At 41.1% G+C, this 13,394-nt stretch overlaps 1 protein-coding gene across 11 annotated transcripts in view; it reads right to left on the bottom strand.

Annotated features, from left to right (window-relative positions):
• The window catches only part of TTLL5 (tubulin tyrosine ligase like 5), a 122,385-nt gene that overhangs the window by 87,315 nt on the left and 21,676 nt on the right, over positions 1-13,394 (bottom strand). For all 11 annotated transcript variants that reach the window (XR_014956057.1, XR_014956058.1, XM_085582158.1 and 8 more), the window contains 6 exons: positions 12,851-12,952; positions 12,638-12,729; positions 10,485-10,592; positions 2,698-2,779; positions 1,746-1,807; positions 960-1,051 (listed from right to left, as the gene is read on the bottom strand). Coding sequence is in view for 9 of the 11 variants with exons in the window: in XM_085582158.1 (XP_085438284.1) it covers positions 960-1,051; positions 1,746-1,807; positions 2,698-2,779; positions 10,485-10,592; positions 12,638-12,729; positions 12,851-12,952 (538 nt within the window). In the remaining 2 variants the exon portion in view is untranslated. The remainder of the gene's footprint in view (positions 1-959; positions 1,052-1,745; positions 1,808-2,697; positions 2,780-10,484; positions 10,593-12,637; positions 12,730-12,850; positions 12,953-13,394) is intronic.

Raw genomic sequence — 13,394 nt, 5'->3', positions numbered from 1 at the left:
ACTCAAATCTCATCTTACCAGCTATTTGCCTCTCTCACAGTGACTAAAGACTCTTGAGTTTTACAAGAAACAAAATACTGCAATTTCTGTGAGTTTTCACTATACAAAAATGAACAGTGTCTTGGTACACTGTCACTGAACAAAAATGACTTGTCATTTCCTAACTGAACTTGAGCTACACAGCCATGTTGCATGTCCATCACAGCTGCAGAGATGTCAGAGAACACCATCTGCCTATTTGCCTGAGAACTGAGTTGAAAGTCCAAGTGACATAACAGATCTCCCTGCCTTTTGTGAATGCTCCATTTCCACAGATATTTATGGAATCCATTTCACAGACAAAAAGAAATAGAGAACAACTGTCCTTCAACATTACAGTGCTGAGAAAGCACTACCTCAACAGAAAAGGCAAGGGGGAGTCACAGCAAGGCACATGAGACCTCAGTCCAGTGATCCATGGGAAAGAAGGTCAAATTCCAAAAGAGAATGGGAAAGAAGCCTTAAGCTTCAAATGCAAGAAGATGTTCACCTAGGAGAAGGTCTTGAAGACACTTATAAGCTCCAGGGTTCTGGAAGCTTGTTGTCTACAACAAAATCCAAGTGGTTGAACAGCTCAGACCTCAGGTGTATCCCCTGAGTCTGAGAAACACAGAATGGTTTGGTTTGGGAAGACCTTAAATATTATCTAGAGCCAATTCACCTGCCATGGGGAGGGAAGCTTCCACTAGACCAAGGGGCTCAAAGCCCCATTCAGCCTAGTCTTAAACACCTCCAGGGATACAGAGTCCACAAATTCTTCGGGCAACATGTTTCAGTGCCTCACCATCCCCACAGCTAAAAATTTCATCTTCCATAGTTATATTAGAAATCCAGATAATCTCGCTCACTGCCTCTCTCACCCAAGTCAGATTCAGTGAGAATTACTTCCTCCTCAGCCAGGGCTTGCAAAAGTCACTTACCTGCAGCTTCTGGTATGGATTTCTTCTGACAGATTCGGACGTATGATAAATGTTCCGGCTTGACCGCTGGCCAGGATCCTGGCATACAAAGCCTAAGGGCACCAAGAGCCACATGAGAACTTTAAGACAAACAAGCCCTGAAAGATGAATCTAGAATTTCTGTTCACAATCTCAGTCAATACATGACCTCCTTGTCCCTGCCCAAGGACCAATAAGGATCCTTTTCTTTTTTTATATACCTTGCTTTGTTTAATCCTAACTGCAATTGCATCACATTTTTTGAACAAAAACTTGCTTCAAGACCAAGTACTTAAATCAATAAATGGGTTACTGAAAGCAGCACAGAGATAGACTTGGTTTTTTAAACAGCTGAGCAGTGTATCTGATGACAACTCTACTTCTTTCACTAGTGCAGCAAATTGCATCAAGCAACTAAATCGAGATGCAAGGGACACTGTGCTCTAGACAATACTCCAATTCTACTAACCCAACCAAAACCCACAAATTCAACCTAAAAAATGCACAAATACTAACTCTGAAAGCTAAAGAGACGGCAGTGTCTCCAAATACCAAATTAGGGACTCTTAAAGCCACCTAAGCATCACAAACAGACAATTATTCTCAAGTTCAAATGTCCATATATCACTTCTCAGTGCTAAATACAGCTGCTCTCCTTAACTAGAGTTCACATCTATTATACTCATCTAGTAACATGCAGCTCATAAACCTACCTTTTACTGGTTTTAAAATGAGGGAAAGATTGAAGACTTTTTTTGTTTCACTCACCTACAAGAGTGAACATATCTGAGAGCATGCTAGCTTTGACCTTCAGGTCCAAAGGAGCATCGCTGTCCCCACATGTAACAGAGGATAATATGAATTATTTTTCTGGCATTAAATGAGAGGAATGTATCAGTATTCAGTATATCTCCCAATATAGTTTCTTTGCCTTCTTAAAACAGACAAAAACTAGAAGAAAAATAGGTGATTTTCACATACATAGGTAAAGATCAGAGAGCAATGGCTTAATCTGTTTATCATTTTTCCACAGCTTTTGGTGTCCTAATGCAGACACACACAGTTTTGTTTAAACTCTCCTTAAGGCTAGAAACACTTTATTTGGATGCATGTATGTTACATTTCATGAATTAAATAAAGGTTACTGTCATAGAATTCTTAAAAAACACACTTAACTATGCCTCTTCCACATAAAATCATAGCTGAGAGACATACCAAAATAAATTCTCAATTTCCATTCAAGCATGAGGGTCAGCATAAGGGCCAAGTCAACACTCACTCTTTAGAATTTATGTGATTAGAGTACCAAACTGAACCCAAGAACTCCTCTACATACTCAAGTAAAGTGTAACTGATTGAACTCTGCTTGGACTCCAAAATCTTAATGCTTCTGTCAGCCAAGAAGATTGAAATCCAACACAATAGTCTGACAGAGCTCCAGAATTTATCTATAATGAGAGATTATGAAGCATTAACAGTGACGACAGAAGAGAAATAATTAAAGAGTAAATAGAATCCCAACTGGGCTCTTTTAAAACCTATTGCTGCAGTAAGTTTGTTCATCCAAAGGAAAAAAAGCAAACAAGTATCCTCTCTGCCCATCAGCTGTGGAACAAAATCTGCAGGCATCATGAAATCATGCCCTCCTAGGACCACAAGTTTCAAGGACAACCATCTCTAGCAACAGTCCCTGCCTCATATTAAATTGGGAATCACTTACCAGGCCAATGATGGGGACAGGTTCACTTCCAACAGCCAGGGTTTCAGAGTGTCATCAATAAGGACATCAAAACCATACAGCTCTGAAAACACAGCAGACACTAAGTTCACCTTACTGCACTTTTAAGCATTCATGTAAGGTCCAACAGTAGTTTCTACCAAGTCATTTCTATCTCAACTATATATGTTAAATCCAGTAAACTCTCTAGGGATGAACAAATAATAACACTCCTCAAGTGGCAATCTTCACTTCCTCAGAATTAAACTTAAATATATTCTGCCTGTGGGGGAAAGAGTGGAAAGAAAAATATTAGGAAAGTATGATGTAGAAAACTTAAGAACACTTTACTGCCCACAAGCTGTAGTTCACACAGAACTCTTCTACTTCCTTTCACATAGAACTGACACTAGCAGGTTCAATCTACTTCTTCCACTGGACCCTGGAAACAACAAAACTTCATTCTCCTTTCCACTTTTTAATCCCTTTATTCATTGTTCCAGTCAGCTAGAGAAAAATCTTGCTCCTTTCAAGCATCAGCTTCTTCTCAATTACTCCTGTATGTTTTCTGCAATATCCCCATGGGGTTACAACAGATTTCTCCTCAGCAATTCCATCTACGTGGACAACCTCCCATAACTTTTTAGTTTATTGATACCTTGCCACTTTGCAGCAAACCACAATAGAAATATTTTTTTTCCTTAGCTTTTAAAACAGTAATAACATATTACATCTGCTAGACACGTTCTGCTCTATACAGGTCAGATTGAAGCCAGTATCCCATTCCAAATCTGATTTTACTATTTTACTCTCTATACATGTTTTCTCTAGTTTGGAAAGAGCTTCAAGAAGGATGCTACACAAAGATGAGTGTAAATCAAAAGTTTCCATTAATGTAATTCCTCCTCCCAGCATTAAGAAATAGACTTCATAATCATCAGGCAACTTAAGCATTTTTTTTTTTAAACACAATAAAACAAGGAATTGGCAGAGAAGGATTTTCATGAAATTAACCAGTTCCCTAGTGCCATAAATAAAAGCAGGAGAGCTTCTTTGCCATGGTTCTTTCCTTGAATTGCAGCCCTGGCTTTTTGTCGCCTGCCTGATGTTGATGCTGGCTCTGGAGAGCTGAACTGCTTGACAAGATCTTCCCATGCAGACAGCTGTGCAAAAGCTCATGCAGCTTATAATGGGAAGTTAATGAGCTGGGGTCATGGGGGGGGGAGGCTTGGAAGGGGGGAAATGGCAGAAAAGTAAGCATTGCCTGCTCACTCTTCTAGAGTCTGTAGCCAGACATTGAATGGGAAACAAAACAGCAGAGAGTTAAAGAGCTGGGTCACTCCAAAGAAATGAGGCTGAATCTACATTTTTTTCTCTTGCTCCCCAGACAGGAATGGCTGCAGTAGAGAGAAAAGGAGAAGGTGGGGATTTTAAGTGTAAATATTAGCAAAACATTTTGACCAGGAGAAACTCCTGATGACTTTAATACATTATTTCAAAATAGTCTCAGGTTTGGTGAAAAGCCATGACTATTAACAGCACAGAAAACTCGGCAGCTCATGCCCAAGGCAGAGAAGCAATGAGTGGGCCTGCAGCAGCTGCTGGTCTGCAGCCTCCCAGTCCCAGTCAGGAAGAAGTGCATCTTGTTTTGACTAGCTCCTGTTTCTTTTGCTGCTGGCCATTCCCTTCCTTGGCCCCTGGGAGGCCCTTTCCTAGTGTTTTGGCTCCTCTGACTTTGCCCTCCTCTCCCACACAATTCTCTTGCAAATTGCCGGCTCTTTAAAGCTCCATCTTTCCCACCCAGTTAGTCATTCTGTCCACTTTTTCAAATACACATGGGAAACCTTTCAACCTCAGCTAGCTCTAACCATTCTGCTGGAGCTTCACATTCCTTTCCCTTGTGTCTGCCTTATTTATTAGGCCAGTAAGTTCTTCAGGGTATCCCTATTAATTTAATTCCATTGTTAAACACAGATTCTAAAGCCACTTGCAATGACTTAGGAAGTCTCCACTGTTGTTCCATAATGCCCCTAGTTTCACATATTCTGAGACACATCAACAAGCCTTAAGACAGATGTCTCTGCTACCTCAGGGTATCAGAAGCTACATAATATCCATGGTCTAGCAATTAAACCAAGCCTCACAGATTCCAAACAGGGCTTAGCACAAAGATCTGCTCAACAATCAGAAGTTTACCCAGAAATACCTTGCTGGCTCTCTTACACATTTGGAAAATGTATTTCCTAGATAAAACAGTAGTCACAGTACCCTTTCCACTGTGAAACTCCACTACCACTTGAGAAAATAAATACACAGGCAGGACAAAGATGTGGAGTCACATGAGCATAGGATAATCAAAAGTATATCCTCTGCAATTACCAATTTCAGCAAGGCTGCCATTTCCCTCAGCAGAGAGAGTAAAGAGAACAACCAAAAGAGCAAAACATGCCTCACACTGTGGCAATGGTAGGTTCACCACAAGCCACCTAAATGCCACTAGTGTTACTGAGGGAAGAAACTAAGGTACCAGGTTCCCACAGTGCATTCTCTTGCTACTAGAATCCACAAAAGCATGTTTCACCCGTACAGTTTGCTAAGGTCTGGAATTATATCAGGAGTTACCAACTGTTTCCAAGACTCAGCAGGAACAGTCTCTCAGCCTCTTCCCTCCTCTAATCCCCATAGAAAAGTCACTGCTGACTGAACTTCCCGCTCCCAAAAGAAGGCCTAGCTTTAGAGTGAAGTCTAACAGCAACAGTTCAGCCAGAGATTTTTTTGTCAATGACATTACCTAACACCAAGACAAAGGCTAGAGAGATAGTCTCAGGCTTTTTGGTTCTGGTAAACTCCCATGTATTCCACATTTATCTTGCAATCCTCTCCAAGACTGCACCGGCACTCTCTGTGACAAAATATCCCCAAATAATTTGATACTCTCTGCAAGTACAGAAACTAAGTCACAAGCAACAGGACAGTAGCATAAACATATTTTTCATGATTTTGCAGAGCATGAATAAGCTCAGTTCCTAAAGGGTTGCTGTAAATCTGGTCTTTCTCTGCAGTTTGTCCCCTGGAGGAAAAAAAAAGCTTTACTGCAAAGTACATACTCTACAATTAAAGGGAGACAACCTGAAGTCATGAAGGGACACAAACAGTGGGGGAAAAAAATTGCACAGCATGTAACTCTTTTTTGATATTGCAATGAAAACCCATCTCCTTGTTTCATGTAGGAGCCTATTTACAGACGTACTGCAAGAAGTTTTGCACTGAAATTCAAGTCTTCCATTTTTCCTTCCTATTCTTTCTGTTCTTTTATTAATGTTTAATTCCCTTTTTAAGAGACCTTTATTTTAACAGAGAAAGGTTTTCTCTATGTTATTACAGAAAAGGACCCAACAAGAGGAGACAAGTAGCTTCAAGGCTAACATCAAAGAACAGGAGTCTTGGTGCAAGTTGGGCTGCCTTTATAATCCTAATCTTACTGAGTAAATAATTTATCACTCACAAGGTAGAAACTTGATCAATCCAGTGGGTGATACCAGAGTGAGCAAAGAGGTTAATATCCCAGTAACCACTTTAGGACATCACTTAACTTCCCTTCCAACACGGAGGAACATAAGAGTAGATATGTTTCTACTTGGTCCTCAACAAACTCAAGTGCCCAAATTAGCAAAATATAATACTAGGTAGACCAAAATAAAAGCCATCTGACTCTACAGATGGAAGTGAAGGATAAAGAGAGTATGTTTCCCAACCTCATTAGCCCAAGTTCTTACACTCCAAGAACCTTAGCCTCAAGAAAGCCATGAGACAAGAATAACCTGGTATTCCTCACGTTCACGTCATCTATCTGGTAAAGACCCAAATGCCACCACAGGAGCCAGTGGCAGTAGAAGACAGAATGAGAAGCCAGGATTGATTCTGATTTTGGTAACACAAGTCCATTGATGAGAAATTGACAGTGCTGGTCATTTCCTAAGTCTCCCAAAACCAGCCATAAAAGCTTTTTAGGTCTGCTCCAGCCTTCTGAGGAAAAAACTGGCGCTACCAAGCTAAGAACAACTTCCTAAAGAAACAAAGTTTCTGCAGCAACAGGAATTTTGAATCTTTCAACCAAGCTCTGGGTACTAAATCACCAATATCAGATGGGTACCTTTTAGAGCTATGAAGGGACAAGTAAGAAAAACAGTGAAGGGATAGGCCCCCTGTTCCTATAGAAGCTAAGACTAGAAGACCTATCCCTTGAACTCATTTTACCCTTCACACTCAACTGACAGTTTAGTCAAATCTGAAGATATATTTACATTTCAAAATCTACCTTGCCCATCATATCATCAAAACACCTGTCTTGAAAGGTACAGGTCTCCTGAATCTGCTTGTAGCCAGAGGAGTCTAGGGACAACTCCAATGGCATCTTTACACACTGGCTTCAAAGCAAAGACTGATGTTAAAGCAATAAAAATAGAATGGATTAAGCTTTGTAAGAAAAAGGTAATGGCAGGAAATCCCTGTTAGCTTTTCTGTAGCATGTGACATAAGAAACTAGAAAAACATAGGAAATGTGTATGGTATATGTACTGTTGACTTAAGCCACTAAGCATGGACTCGCCTCACATCAAGTATGTATAGAAATTCCTTAAGAATCTCAAGTTTTTAGTGCCCTAGAAAACTCAGAATGGAGCAGGCCAGCACTGTTCAAAACTACAAAAGGCTTCTCCTAAATAGGTTAATTGCCACCACTAAGAAAGCTTAATGTTCATGAAGAACAGCCACACAGGCAGTTGAGAAACTGGTGATTCAGCACAAATGACCTTTTAAAGCATCTAGCTCCAGATCATCATCACTCAAGTCATACAATATTTTATTGTTAGCTTTTTTTCTCAGTATAGATGTGATTAGAAGCAAAAGCCTGACCAGTTCAGCCTTAAGACACAGAAGCAGTTAAATAATAAACTCATTGCTTTGGTGGGATCAATATGCCCATTACCCTATCCTGGCCAGCCTGCCTTCTTGATTGCAGACAAGCTCGAGTGTCACAGCTGGGTTTACTAGAATGTAAATTAAACAAGAGGTCTTCAATCTGTTGCTTCTTTAGGGTCACATTTCAGTGAGTGCATAAAATGGTGCTACATTGGCTGCTGGCAAAAATATGTGCTGTACCCAGCCACCTTCATTTCCTACCCTACTAAACCACTCCACAGGGAAATTTTTCATTCTGCCTGAAAGCAGGCCTTACTGCTCTTTTTAGACTGCCCAGAAGTGCTTACTTCAAGAGGGAGAAAAATGCAGTCTGTAATCAGCTTGGGCATATGCAGCCCTATTGTGCCTCCTGTTCCCACACTGAGATGTCACATCCCTCAAATAAGTGCAAACCCTATCTATCTTTCTCTTAAAGAAGGCTCTAGAGGTAACCATCAACTCAGCTGGTGACCAGCTTCAGGACAGTGCACTAATCTGGAGAGTTGCAGCATACCCTCTCCTCTGGAATTACTAGTTAAAACAATTTCTACTAGGAGCTTCATTTTACATATGGAATTATTAGCTAATTTCAAAGAACAAAATAGATGACTGGGATCCCTTTGTTAGTAACAGCGCATGAACAAGGCAACAAAATCATGTAGTACTTGCACTGCTTCTGTGATGCACTTCAGAGAAAAAAACTGAGCATCCCAAGTCCTTTGAAAACTGATTATTACTAGAATGCAGTAAATAGCTCACATGTGGCCAAAATGAAACTCACTCTTTACACAAACTGTCACCAGCACTCTGTTTTGACAGTAGAAAAAGGATCATCCTGACCTAGCACTCTTTCTAGGCATGCAGCAGTAGCAGGAATCAGCCTGTCTCACCAGTCTCAGAAAATAAATAAACCACAAATGAATTCTCTTCCTTTAAATCCAGGAAATAAGTATATTACATATAAAAACACTTGTGAAAGAACTGAAGGACCACTGTAGTACTAAACTATTAGAGAAATAAAAACCTCATCTGCACAAATAAGTACTAGTGATATAATTTTTTAGGAAGAAAATGGCAGTTGTACAGGACTCTATTCCCTATAACAGCATTACAAGCACTAAAGTAGAATACAACTTAATTATATTTTTTACAAGTCTTGCAAACAAGACCCATCTCGGTATCTGAACTTCAGATAAAGGTTTCTGAAGTCTGAGATACTTTTCACATGATCAGCCCTCCTCAGGACACACACTCAGTTTCATTGCTCACAGCTCAGAATGAAAAAAAAAAAATTCATCTGAGACTCAAGATGCTGCCTTGAAATCTTTATTCCCAGTTTTCTCCTTCCTGCTAACAACTATGAACTAAACCATTATGAACACTTCCAGCTAGAAAAACTGAACATTTACAAGGTTAAAAGTTGTACAACCAAAAAGTGTCAGTACAAGACACACACAAGACAAATGAACCATACAGCATAATAGAAGTTCAAATCCTTGAGACAAGGACCACTACTTAATTGTGGGGGAAGGTGGCAGAGAGTACTGAGCTCTGGAAATGCCTAAGTCTCCCTAGGGAAGCAGTATGGCTCCTACTTAAGCTCTCTTTCCTGGGAAGCTCTTAATTTATGTTTACACTGAAATAAACGGAACAAAACAGTTTATTTGTGGGGGAGCATTTGAGAGGGTGGTTAGTGCAGCCCTGGGGAGGCAGCAGGAAGTGGGAAAACCTCAGAGCCAGGCCCAGCAGAAAGTACATGAAGAACATTAGTTTCCATATACACAGCTCTAGAGACTCAGCTGAGGAAGGAAAAGAGAGAAGCCAAAAAAAGAGGCAGCTAAAGTGGCTTTGATGTGTCTTTTTTTCAACTAGCCAAAAAAGTGCCATTTCACTGAGACTATTATCTAACTCATAAATCCCCATGTATGACCAGGTCCTTCAATCTTGAACAAAGGCGTCAGAATAAGTCAGGAGAAACTCATGGGAGAGGTAGCTAGTTTTGGGAGGTAACTAAAAAACCTATCAGTCATGGCTCCTTAATTCGTGACTGTCTTATCATCCTCAAATATCCAAGGATACATTTATTCCGGGGCATTGAAAGCTGCAGAATTGTCAATATCTAAGTGCAACTCAAGGACCACATAAAGGGATTTGACCTGTCGCAGCTAGTTTAAACGTAAGTTCCAATAGCTAAACACAGGCTGGCCTAAGCCAAGCTCGGCCTTTGGTTTACTCACTGACAGACTTCATCTTCGTGCATGTATCCACAAGAGTGGAGGCCGGCTAGGAGCAGGAGGAGGCCTCTTTAGGGAAGGCTGGGAAGCAGCCGCTGGAAGCGGGAGAAGGCAGAGCGCGGTACCAGCCGCCGCTTTCTGGAGCCGCCCCAGCGAGCGCCGCAGCGCCTGCCAGCAGCGCCCCCGCGCGGCCGCTCGCAGCAGCGCGGAGGAAAACGCAGAACTACACTGCTAGGTGCCTCAAGAGAAAATAGCAAATGCTCTAAAAACGTGCTTAATCACCCACAGCCATTCTTTGCAAGGGCACTAGTAAATCACCAACTTTACAGCACTTCCTTAAGTTCCCTTTCAAGTCCTTTTTCACCATCCTGTTTTCATTTTCTTGCACAAGACTCCGATCAATAGCGGTGATGCAGGGTGAACTGAGATTCGATGCCCCCTGCCCTCACCAAGCCTTATGCTAAAGAAAAAAAACCAAACCAAACAACATCCAGCTTTCTTGCACTAGGGAATGCACATTTCTCTCTAGCATGACAAAGCTGGAGGTTCCGAACAGTACTCAACAGGCAATCAACAAAGATGTCCCCAGTGTCTTACCAAAGCAGCTGCCACGATGTGAAAGAAAACTTTTACAAGCTGATGCAATGGACAGCTCAGCAGAAACTAGAGTCTTGATAATCAGGTCCTCCACATTGGCCATCAGTGCTGCAAGGAGGGGAAGGGGGAGGAGGAAAAAGGAAAAAAAAGTGAATTGTGAAGTAACGCACAATATCCAGGAAGGCATGAGAATATACAAATAGAGATACACCTTTGTGAATCAAAGCACATGAGACCCTATGGATGACAAAGCAATGATGCTTGGAAACCCATGCAAGCCTAAGTAACAGACATGCATAAGTATCCTAGTGCAAAAATACTCACAAATGGGAATGTGAGAATGGTAAACGTCAGTATATGTCCAGCGCAGGTAAACAAACATATGGCAAATACACCAGCACAAGTCAGCTGGAGTCTGACCACTGCCCACTCAGTATTAGGACAGATTAAATAAGAGTTAGACAAGAGTGGGTTAGTGAGATAAGCCTTCAAACTACATAGAATAAGCCATAGCACCAACACGTAACAATTTTTCTTGTGAACTTTTATGAGATAACTGCTCTGTGACACTGCACCTTCCTCTAAAGCAGCTGTTCCCATACCAAAGTTCATAAATATTTTCAAGATTTTATGACTGGTGACAGCTCCCAGTCCTGCTGACCTATAGATAATCCATAGTAAAAATGCACTCTCCAGCTCCTTCATGAGCCTGTGAACAGAGCTCAGGAACAGGAGTCTAAGCAGACAGAGGAAGCAAAAGGCAAAAAAATATGTACATTAGATGTAGACCTGGATTCTACACTGGACTTGGGATGAGTCATGCAATAGAAAGAACACCACACCGGTTTTGTTTTCAAGGACAAGCAATAGAAAAGTGAGAGAAGGGAGAAATGAATGAATACTGGAGTCATAATCTCAGAAGTTAATAAAGATGAAAGGACAGCTTTCCCCACCCCTCAAAGAGAGCACAAGCAAATCCACAGAGACATCTGGCAAACTCTGCTTCAAAGAGTATCTTCTAGAAACCACTTGACTACAGAGTTTACTTTAGGTCTACAATTACTATTTCTCATGCTCAGATGATGACATGCAGGGACCTGAACAATTACAGAAAGAGCATGCAAGCAAATTCAGATGTGAACTTCTGTACCAGAAAACTAAGCGGAACCAACACAGAATGGAAACATCCCAGCACACATAAACAACCCAGAGCACAAAAACCCTGCCAGCCCAGACAAGGCCAGCACTTTTCAGCCAGCATTCTGCCTCCCTATGGCCAGAACCAGATGCATCAGAGAAAGGTGCAAGTCTTGTAATGGATAGTTAAAGAAATCTGCTTGCATTGCTGAGGAGTTTGCTTAATTATTAAGAGTGCATATTTTACACTTGAGGTTGGGGTGAGGTGTGGAGATGTATTAATTACTATGCATTCACAGCTGGCTGAACACATATGGTGCAAGGGATTGGACAGCCATGCACGCACATGATGGAAAAAAGTCTACTTCCATCTCAAGTCAGATTCAAACCCCTTTCTCCAACATTCAAGGTTTCCTTGGCAGCATTTGCAATATGGGCCATAGTGCTATCAGCAATTTTACTAATGCCTCAGTATCACAGGTAAATTATCCCTTAAAGGATATACCCGGATTCTGCTCAGCAGATGCAGTTACTCCCAGCAGACCTGGCAAAGGTGTGAAAGAGGGAACTATTTTATATGAAACACATACTAAATGAAAACACCCAGCAAAAACCTGAGCCATGGAAAGATGACACCACATCCAAGAGTCATTCAAACTGGCACAGTTGTCCAGAGGTTGGTCATTCATCAGACTGAACACGCCATGGGAGCAGTAGAGGGAGGGAAGCTTTTAGAAGGAATTGAATGACCTTAAGAAACGGGAAATGTAGGTAATATTAAGAAACACACCCTGAGAAAGTCTCAGAATACTAGTTGCAAAAAGGAAGGGGTTAGGCTTTCTCTCCAGGGATAGGGAATAAATGCACAGCTCTCATGAGCAAGGAACAACGCTTCCCTCCACCCTGCTCTGGTGCTAAATGGGACTCACTGGGGCTCTTACTTGACTTCTTAGAATTCACACTAGTGAGATGATCAAGATCCAACAAAGAAATAACAGAACAGGATTTTTACTGACCTGCAGTGTCTCTCCCCTCTTGTTTTAAGTACCTCAGCACTGCACTCATGCTCCACTTGTTTCCATAATCCTCTACTTCGGGATCATCACAGCTAAAAATAAAGGAAAGAAGGAGATTGACACCACCGGCCTACCTCTGTGGATCAGCATTAGACCAAGTCAGGTAAACTGACCCAACCTCTAAAGAACAGGTTGCATTTTCCAGCCAAGTACCTGACATAATCCCCACTCTTCTTGTTGACACTGTAGTTGGTCAGATGCATGAACTGGTTTTTAATGTTCTTGGATGCCTGGTCATACCTCACTGTTGCAAATCTGTAAAGAGGAATAAAAATTCACAGTATTTTTTGAACAAGTGGCATTCTTGCTAGATACAGCAAGAATGTCACTACAAATCACAGACTACCATACACACCACTCAACAGCAACATTCAGGGAGAGAATTCATGTAACGAAACTTCATCTAACACAATTTACACTTTATCCTCAAGGGATACATCAAGCAAAAAATAATATCATAGAATGTGACTATAATGCAATAGAATAGTTGCATTATAGGACCTACAATAGCAATCGAGCCTAACTGCAATCATTTACTTACACTATATGTAATCTTGATTCAATACATACTTCAGGCCCCGGACTTTGGAGAAAAATCAATTTTAAAAAATTGAGGGCATAACCCAGAGTATCTGGTAGGTAGAATGACCAGTATGAGCCACTGATAATCACCATAGCACATAAAAGCAAGCATGTT

The sequence above is a fragment of the Lonchura striata genome, chromosome 5 (assembly GCF_050655825.1).
Source record: "Lonchura striata isolate lonStrDom1 chromosome 5, ASM5065582v1, whole genome shotgun sequence".
Lineage (NCBI taxonomy): Eukaryota > Metazoa > Chordata > Aves > Passeriformes > Estrildidae > Lonchura > Lonchura striata.
This window is presented reverse-complemented; position numbering and strand designations above follow the sequence as displayed.